The 10,552-nt window shown below is 38.1% G+C and overlaps 1 protein-coding gene across 2 annotated transcripts; it reads left to right on the top strand.

Moving 5' to 3' along the window:
* Positions 1-5,121: 5,121 nt before the first annotated feature.
* LOC306855499 (homeobox protein orthopedia B-like) lies at positions 5,122-9,335 on the top strand (the record flags this gene model as incomplete). 2 transcript variants are annotated; one of them, XM_079394256.1, is made up of 3 exons in its annotated part: positions 5,122-5,158; positions 5,600-6,000; positions 8,814-9,335. In XM_079394256.1, the coding sequence occupies 3 exons, from the start codon at positions 5,122-5,124 to the stop codon at positions 9,333-9,335; spliced, it is 960 nt and encodes a 319-aa protein (XP_079250382.1). The 2 variants fall into 2 exon arrangements, with proteins under 2 accessions (XP_079250382.1, XP_079250381.1); XM_079394255.1 differs by having other exon boundaries at positions 5,122-5,197.
* Between the last annotated feature and the right edge of the window lie 1,217 nt (positions 9,336-10,552).

Genomic DNA, 10,552 nt, shown 5'->3' with positions numbered 1-10,552 from the left:
CTATAGTTCCGCCTAATTCGGTGTGTTTTGAAATGTTTCGTGTGTTTTTTTTTTTTGTTTTTTTTTTTAAAGCCGAAGGAGCAGATGAATTCGGGTTCCATTTGGCTTGGTCTTCATTCTACAGATTTCGATAATTATCGGGTTCACCCCGAAGCCTCATTATAACGCTAATGAGGCGCCGCCACTCCGTGACACCCAACCGCTCCATCTCGTTAAGGAAATCGCTCTTCAATGCTGATTATTTTATTTGGAGCCATAATTATATTTCTTTCGGATAAATCACGGTCTAATCGAGTCCGTTCGGAGGGCAGCGCCTCTAATTGGAGCATGAGATGCGGCGGCGGGCGCGCGCTACCGGAGGAACCGAGCACCTGATGGATGGGGGATTCTTCATCACCTCCTCCTCCTCCTCCAGCTAAAACACAACAACTTATTACCTTTAATCCCCCCGACTGTCACCGCATCACTTGGACGAAACAAGAACCTAATTTGTTAAACTGGCATTTCTGCAGATGGACGATCGATTTTCTCTTTAGAATTCTCTAATTGAGTGAATATAGACGCCCCGTGAACCTCATGTGCTGAGAAAGAGGGCGTTATGCTGCACGTATATGGGTGTGGAGCAGGGTTTTTTCTATGTTGTGTGGACCGAATGTCCCCACAAGAACAGTAGACCTAAAATCACTAAATAACTATGTTTTAATGAAAATCGGAAAATGCAGAACGGTTTGTGTGAGCTAGAACAAGAGAAGTCAGTGAACCAACAAACAATGCATGCCATTAGGAGTAAAATAGCTGAAAAGGTACCACATAAAGTGACTAATTTGATCTCAGAAAGAAAAGTGGTACAAAATATTTTTCCTATATAATAATAATATAGTTTATAGCCTATAATTGATATTCTATATAATTTATATATATTAAATTATTTATATTAAATAAAAATGTGAGAAATTGTAGTCAGTGGGAATATAAATGCTTTTTTTTATTTAATTTTATTATTTTCCAAACCTATATATACATTTTTTTTTTTTTTTTTTCGTGCACCAATACGAAAAGATAACTTTGAGGTTTATGGTGTTTTTATTGTTTAGTTTTATATGGTTGTTTTATTTTATAGCAATCAGAAATCGTTTAGAAGAGTAAACATTTTTGTCATCTATAATAGGTCATCATATATCTATAATAATCTATAATCATATAAAACCTATATTTTAAATATAAAAATGCTTCCCTTTGCGCATGGTTAGGGTTTGTGTGTTGGTGGAGAAGGAACATCATGTATGTTTGGAAATGTGTCCTGCATGTCAGTGCGCGTGTGGGACAGATGTGATGGTGGATATAAAGGCCATAAGATGGTGACAGTCAAACAAAAGCCTCGCTGAAAATCCCCTCCACAATGAGGAGTGAGGGAGCAGAATTCTCTCAGCTCCAGTCCGCGTTCAGAATTACATTTGTTTTTCTTGTGATTTTATTAAAAGTCACTCCTCATCTCCAGAGCGCGTGAAAATGTCTACTTTCCACTCAGATGCGCCGCATTAACTTGCAGGGCGCGAGTTTGTTTGTTTGTCTATTTTTATTTAAATGCAGTGTAAGATTGATGCGAGCTTGTTATCGCTATCTGGTGTGAGAGAGAGATGCAACTCAGCTTTGCTTCTGAATCACCTCAAATTACCCTCTCTCTCTCTCGCTCTCTCTCTCTCTCTCTCTCTCGTGACACACACAGTATCACTGATGCATAACTTCTGTAATCCCGCGCAACGGATTTATAAAATACCTTTTATCTTAGAAAATGAGTAAATATTTTAAATGTGTTACTACTACTATTGTTTATAGACATTACATATTATGCATATTAAAGTTATTAAAAAATAGTGTTATTACTGCTATAACTGTTAAATATTACGAGGTTAGTGCAGTATGTTTGTTTTAACTTCACACACACACATACGCATATATATATATATATATATATATATATATATATATATATATATATATATATATATATATATATATATATATTGAATTTATAATTTGATTTAGTGCATTATTATTATTTTTTTTTTTTGGAAGGAAAATGTGAAAAAAAAATATTTTCAATTATTTTGGGAAAATTCCTGGCCTTACTGTTTGGTGATAAAATTACAAATATCGTTAGTGGTTATATGTTATATATTTACATTATTAGTTATTTTTCGTGTGCATGTTGTATACACCATAGTGTAAATCTATAATATTATTATTATTTGCATTATTACACGTTTTGTTAATTGCTAAGTTTCTAAAGTACTGTGCTGGTCGTACACAGTTTTGTTTTATAGCTTTTTATTGTGTCGATTCCTGAACGTTAGTTGTGATCACCACCTTTTGCTGCAGCTCAGAGGACCTAGAGTTCTTTTTCATTACTGGCGAGGTCAGGAAACAGTTGTGTATCCCCCTCAAATGCATTTAATAAAATGTTTTGCTTCGCTTCGCGTTTCACAAATAAAGCTTGAAATCCCTTTGCTGGCTGCAGGCCGGGTATTGGTGTACAGAAATTCAATCTGTACATTTTGTACGAGGTAAACAGACGGAATGAATTGCATTAGAGCAAGCCAATGTATTTCCAGCCAGCCAGTTTTCAGCCCTTGCTCCGTTTGTGTGCAACAATCTAAAACTTATTTATTAGGGGGAAAACACTTGATCCGAGGCGCAAAAAATTATCTTACAGCCGAATAAAGACCAAAGCAAACAGTAAGACGATATAAGAATTTTAATTGAGCTTGCACACTATATTTGTTCATATTTTATGAAGTGCAGGACAACCCTTCATTCATATGTCCCCTGAAAGCATCGTTAGGCGTCTGTCGCACTTTTAGTCCGTTAAATATGACCGTGTGCCTCCAGAAGAGTGATTCACTTCTGTTTGTGCAGCTATAAAAGGATCGAGCTATTGAAAAGTCGTAAAACGAAGCGCGCTATCAATCACACGTCAACTGTTTCAGAACAAACAATGTAATGATTTCACATGATCGTTATTGTTGAGGTAATGCAGTTGATTTTCTTGGGAAAAATACAAACGTGAGCAGCGATAAAAGCGTTAGTTTAAGCATGTGAATAAAATCCAATCGTACGCATTTAAAAAAATAAAGGTTCCACTTAGAACCAGAACTTCTCGTTGGAGAAGGTGATTTTAAAGAACATTTATTTTCTAGTCTTTTAGAATCTGTAAACGAAAAAGTCTCGAATTCGTTTGACGTCTCCAAAGAAGCATTTAAACAACTCAAGTCGGAGTTGTTTGAATAGAACAACCGAAGAACCTTTATTTTTAAGCGTGTGAGAAAATGATTACAACTCCAGCAAGATAAAACAACACAACCGCGTTCGATTTATATTTACGTCTCTGGTATAAAGCCACATCCACATCCCAATTCAAAAAGCCTCAGTCTATTTCCTGGCCAAAAGCAAAGTGTGAGATGAACACAAACCCGAGATCTTCCATTACGCGCCCGGTGCCTCGTTCGCCTTCTCTGACATTTCGGATATCAAAACGCAGCGCAAGAACAATTGTTTCCAAATTGAATCCACACTCTCTTCCTTTCCTCATTTTCAGCGAGGCATATACATTTCCCCGGCGAGTCAAGAGTCGCATCTGACCCGGCGTCTGGAAGCGAGCGCTCTTATTCTTACCAGCAGATTGGAGGCTTGTCAAAAAAAGAGTGGAAAGTTTCTCGCTCGGACGCGTCCTTTGTGCGCGCTGAAAAGACGCCATTCACTCTTGCAAATAAAGGAGTTCTTTAAACCGTCCCACTGACATCTGCTTAGAGTCTGTTTGCCTGATATTTTTCATCGGCTCCGAGTGTGACAAAAGCTATTGTGTTAATTGGTGTAAATGCAGGTTCGTTTATTGGTGGTTAGACGGGCTACACTGGCACTCGAGTGTTCTTTGCATGAAATAAATCAAGTTAATTTGGGGCAATTGGATAAAAAATCAATGCAACGAATACAATTTGTCAGTGTAGAGTGTTTAAAGTCTAAATGTATCTATTTTGGTGCGAAAGTCCTCGCACTCCCCCCTTGGTTTGGTGGGGGTTTCCCTGTGTCTGCGCGCATCAGCCCTGGAAGCCCATTTCTGACTCTGACTTTCCACCGAATTATGCACCTAATTTGCTCACATATCATTTACTCCAAGTTCCTCCCGCCGTGACAGTCGGGCCTAAACATTACTAAATCAGCCCTAATTTATACTGATCTCGCTAATAATCGTAATAAAAAGCTTATAGATTTGGCACTAATTACATAAAAGTCTAATGATGTTGAAAATTACCCTGGTTTGAGATATATGGCTAATCTAAACTTTGTTGTTGGCTGACCCGGGCTACTAGAAACATTAGAAGAGGTTCACTTCGTCTCCAAAAGGCGAGAGTTGAACATGGCACGACATGAAGGCCGCCTTTTTTTTCCACGAGGAAACGCGAAATTATCACTAACGATTTAGTGACAATAGTGGAAAATCTCGGGGAACTTTGTAATTAAACCTCGAAACCCGCTGACGAGTTTTTGGAGCTAATGGAGCCGCGTAAAACCCAAGCAAATCAAATGAGTACGTATCATAAAGAGAGAGCGCGGTTTAATCGTTCAGTCCAGTAATAAACTTCGGGAAGCCATTACTAAACCATATGGCTTTGATAAGGATGACACGTTCATATAACAATACTTTAATTCGCTGTTTCTCCTCAAATAATCAGCCCCCATCAACGGTTCTGGCATCACGCTCAATTAAACCAATTCTGAGGGAGTTTCTCGAAGAGCTCTCTGAAAGAGGTCATTTTAAAGGTTATAATTTGGGAGTCGGGATCAAAAACGGGGAGAAATGAACTTGGGAGGGCAGCAAAGAGAGGCTTCGCGCATCTGACACCTCCAGGCTTCAACGCTGATTGGCTCTCATTTGAAGGAGCTCATGGGTTCATTCAACTATTAAGCGCCTCCCAGTTCCTCTAAGTGACATTATAATGCAAGGAACCTCCTTTTTAACCACAAACCGAATTTGCTTTCATTTAGGCCATATATATATTTTTTAAATAGTTTAAAGTCATAGAGATTTTTTTGGAAAAGCATTTCGCCCTGGAGCGGTGCGCGATGCTTTCGCACGCCGACCTGCTGGATGCTCGCCTCGGTGAGTTATCAACGCCAAACTCCGGTCTGCAACTCTACTGTAAGCTGGAGGACTCTTCTCATCTAAATCAAGCAGAGAAAATTGACAATTTGTCTCTTGTTTTATCTTAATTCGATTTAAGCGAACTAATTCATTGGAAAAGTAATCATTATTATTATATTACGCAGTAATTTGATTTAGTCGTTTTCCAAGATATTGAGGGGAATCAAAAGGAATTAGGTATTTTAAAAGATGGCATTGTTGTGAGCTAGTTTTTCACCATTATTTGCACTTTATGGCTGTAATGATAAATAACAAATGCTAGTTTTTGCATAAGACCAGTGCTTGCTGTGACTGTCTAGAAATGTGATTTTATTTTTGCCCTAACACTTCTCTCTTTTTCAGCAATGCTCGGTGTTGATTATGAGCTCACTCAGTTTCGACCTGTTTTCTCTGCTTCAGGGATGAAGGATGCCGCGGCCGAGCTTCTGGGTCACAGGGAGGCATTGAAATGCAGGCTGGGCGGCGGCGGAACTGACCCGGGTCACCCCGGAGAACTCGCCCCGGTCTCCGATGCTGTGGAAGGAGCTACCCTTCTCCCCGGAGACGATATCAACAGTGCTGGATCCAACCCGCCGGGTGTAGCGGTGAACAGTAAGGAACAGGAGAAACAACAGCAGCAGCAACAGAACCCCACCCAGTCCGGCAGCCAGCAGAGTCAGAAACAGAAACGGCACCGGACTCGCTTTACTCCGGCTCAGCTTAACGAGCTGGAACGCAGCTTCGCCAAAACCCACTATCCGGACATCTTCATGCGTGAGGAGCTCGCGCTCCGGATCGGCCTGACGGAATCACGCGTGCAGGTGAGTCCGGTGGAGACCGATCATCAGCACAGGTTTTGGATCGTTTTCTTCGCATTATTATTGTTAACATTGTATTAATTCTGTGCAATATATATGGGATATTTTCATAAAACATTAAGCGTTATTATAGGCTGCAATCATGATGTTTGAAATTAAAAAAGGTGAATTGATACAATTAAAGCAATATATTAATATATTTTCTTTAAATGGCATTCCAAACGAATATTTAGGTAGTAGATAATTTAGGTAGATATTTGTTCTAAAGGTTTTTCGAATACTAATTATTATTATAAAAAAGAGATAACGAAATGAAAACGCGTTATAAGCCTATTTTCATTATAAAGTAATGCGAATTTGCATTTCTCTTTGCTCACATGATGAGCCGAGATGTAAAGTTTGTCGATCCACGAGCACAAAAATAATAAATCTGATTATGAAAACGTTTTTAAATGTAGTGAAAACATCTCCGAACGAGCTCTATCGTCAATAAAAAAAGAAAATAAACCAATTATAAAGTCTACAAAACTGTTAAATTCATATTAATATTAAGTGTAAACATCCATGATGTTTTAAATGAAAAAGCATGTCCTGTTTATTATTTTTTTTATTAGTAGCTTTTTTCTTTTCTTTTTTTTTTATCGTAAAAAATAGCACAAACAGTATATTAATCCTAATCTTACGAATTTGCTCCATGATTCTAAAATCGTACTTATCGCCTCCAGCTTTAAGCACTACCATCATATAGGTTTTATTTATTTTGTTTTAGTATTATAGCTAATAATATATAATTATTGCTGTTACTATAGGCCTATTTGTATTTGATTCAGCTTATGTTTCTATAGCAATTTCCTTGGCTCTCGAAAGTGCGCCCATTTAAAACGCGGCGCGCTACTCATGATTATTTTATTGTTCAGGTCATCTTCCTTTTACAATACCATTATTGTTATCTCAGCCATCGGAGCAGACCGATATCTTAATCACTTTTATAAGATTATGACTCGTGCTGCTGATGTGATTGGTGGTCAGCCGCGAACGCAGAGGTAAATGAACCCGCGAGACAAATGTGCATTCCAGCGCTCTCTCCGTGATCTATTGAGGCTCATTATATATGTATAGCTTTCCGAGTTGATAGTGCAATAAAACCAAGACCATTATTATTAACCAATTTCATAATTATTTATAGCTCAACAGGCTTATTAAGCACAATGCGTAAAACTATTCTGTAAAATAATAACCATCATAATTAGCAGGCCTGAGACTCTGCCTCAACTATTTTATTTACATAATAAATGAGTGGCATGCTGACCGCGAGGTGATCTTCTGAAATGTTGCATGAATGTTTCGCGTTCTCGTGAAATAGGTCTGTCAGCGTGCACGTCTTAATGGCGAGAGCGCGGATGGTGCTCTGTCTTTTTTTAATGGTATGAGAAATTGCATTTTCTTTTATCCTCTGAAGTGTAATGCATTTGAGGCCGGATTTCACGGCTGGCTGCGTAGAGTGGGATTCGGGGATCTAATATGAACCCCTCCACATTTTTTCTCCCCTTTTCATTGGGTCAAAATCTGCTCGTTAATCATTGTGAGCGCGCCTGAAATCTATATAAACCTGAAGGACCTCGGGAAATAAACACCGTGTGCGCCTTTTACGGTCCAGGGTGGGCCTTTTTACGCCCTGCTGTTGTAAAATCGAGCACATAATAATGGAGAGACTAAATATTATGATTCCTTATCATTTAAAGCAGCATTAATAGCGCCTTTTTGTGACGTCGAGACGTTTATCAAGGAAAGAAACAAAAATAAAAACAAAGAAAAATATTAAAATAAAAAATGTTGGCTATACAGTCTGAATGGCAACCTGCATTAGCTATTTCTAGCTAATTTATCCCATGAAATATTTTATTTGTACACTGAAAATTCAAACTCAATTTATTACAAAGAAACGGCAGTTAACACATTGAATTAAACATGACATTTTTTAAAATAGAAAAACTAAAATGGCATTTTCTAAAACTAATCTGTTCTAACCCTACAGTGAATTGATGTATTTAAGATGACTGCATTTTTTACTCGAAAAAAAAACTAGTTAATTGAGATGTCACCAATTTAAAGTTACTATATTTTTCAGTGTGTTTTTTATATTATTTTAATATTACTAATAGCATGCAAACAAACAAATAAACAATGCATCAACAATATTTTTCTATGGTGTTAAGTGTATTGAGAAACTTGTTTTTGTTCATCTGTTTGTTTTTATGCATCTATATTTCTTAAGCATCTTTAGAACAATTCGTTATAGAACCAAGAAACCAAAACATTGATTAATTCTTAAGAATCTATAATGTGACATCAAGAACTTTAGGTTCTTTTTTCAAAAAACACACACAATGTAGTGTTTATTTAAGAATGAGTATTTGAAGAGTTCCATCTAAAATGAGCAGTTTTATCAGGCTCCTATGTTTCGGTTCAGTAATTTTACTCTAATGGCAATCTATAGGTCCTTTTCTATGCAATTAAAGTGAAATAACTGAACCAAAATATTGGAGCCTGATAAAAAAAAAATGCTAATTTTAGAAGAAAAAAATTCAGACGGCACTTAGAGGCTTTTGCATTTATTTATTGCCTCTTTTGATTTATTTTAGTGAACGTAAAAGATACCAAAAAACACAAATACATCATCATAGTCAGAAAATTTTCTTTGAGCAATATTCGACGCCATGTTATATTGCTGCTTTATTAAACTTCCTTATTAAATGCACACTTTTACATCTATTTTTAAGCATTTCTGACAGCTCTTTTGTTCCCTCTGCTCGCAGGTTTGGTTTCAGAACCGACGCGCCAAATGGAAGAAGCGCAAGAAGACCACCAACGTGTTTCGCGCTCCCGGTACTTTGCTGCCCACTCACCACGGCCTACCGCAGTTCCCATCCGCCATGAGCGACAGCCTGTGCTCTTTTCACGCTAATGACACCCGCTGGGCGGCGGCCGGGATGCCGGGAGTCTCCCAGCTGCAGTTACCGCCCGCCCTAGGCCGACAACAAGCCATGGCACAGTCTCTATCCCAGTGCAGCCTGGGCGCCGGACCACCGCCCAACTCCATGAGCCTGTCCAACATGTCCTCCATGTCCTCCATGTCCTCCAACGGCTCCGGCCTCCAGTCCCACCTCTACCAACCCACCTTCCCCGGTATGGTGCCCGCGTCGCTCTCTGGCCCCACTAACGTGACCGGCTCGCCTCAGCTGTGTAGCTCCCCGGACACTGACGTCTGGAGAGGGACGAGCATCGCGTCCCTGCGCCGCAAAGCGCTCGAGCACACAGTGTCCATGAGTTTCACCTAATACTTTGACGTGCTTCTCGTCCACCCATCATTTCTGGCTCAGTGACGCACATGGAAGTCTAAGGATAGGCCTGCGCGTCTGTCCTGTAGTAAACATGAACTGTGCGCATCTAAAGGGAATAAAACCTAAAGCATCATAGGCTGAAAAAAACGAAATGTATTTATTTATTATGTCCTATTTATTTAATAATTTATGTTTTATTTATTAGAACTTTCGTTTTGCAAATCCAAAAATGCCAACAACTTGACAGAAAACACATTTGCAATGTGTTCGTTTGCATTTGAGAAACAAGGTGAGAGACGGTGCACTCGTTTTTTATTATTATTATCATCATTATTATTATGGAAGAAATCGTTCAAATTTTTTGGACTGTTTTATGAATCGGTGGAAGGAAGAAAGGAAATTATCTCAAAAAGAATGAAGAAACTTGACTGCATGTGCCGACCAAGGTAAACAACAACACATCAACGGGGAAATGTCATTTAAAAGAGAAGTATGACTTTGTTATATGCTGTTATATAGGATGTTTTGTGTAGATAAAGCATTCTTAACTTGTTCCCATTCGGTCAGTTTGTGATATGTTCTAAGTTCTTGTATGTGCTTATACCAATATAAATTTCTTAAATGTTTGATCTTCTTCTTAACGGCTGTTTTGTTTCCTGAACATGTTTATAACGATTGAATGTAAAATAACGAATAAAATCATTTTCAATATGTCATTATTGACAACTCGCATCGTTTGTTGTTCTTGGGAATTCTGTGGGGAAAATAAAACTTTTATTTGTTGATTGATAAAAAGGTCTATATATATATATATATATATATATATATATATGTGTGTGTGTGTGTGTTTTACAGGCCTATTTTACATTCAAATTAGTTGGAAACCTCGCAAAACCTGTTTTCATATATTTATAATCATTTTGGAATGGCTACGACCTACTGATCTGCATTATAATGGCTTCTTATTGAAAATGATTATTAAATGTTATCAAATCGAGTCATTATCTCTCACAACACTACATTTTTCTTCCCGTTTGGAGATGTTGCAGGTGTTGACATTAACTCGCTCTCTGATTGGCTCTTGGCATTATGACCTCATAGATGAGAAATCAAGGCTCAGCCAAATACAACATCAAGAGCGCGCGATCACTGTCTGTCTTCCAGACCACTGCTATATTACTACAATCATGCATATATGGCGCAATAACTACTGG

The sequence above is a fragment of the Barbus barbus genome (genome assembly GCF_936440315.1).
Source record: "Barbus barbus genome assembly, chromosome: 36".
Lineage (NCBI taxonomy): Eukaryota > Metazoa > Chordata > Actinopteri > Cypriniformes > Cyprinidae > Barbus > Barbus barbus.
This window is presented reverse-complemented; position numbering and strand designations above follow the sequence as displayed.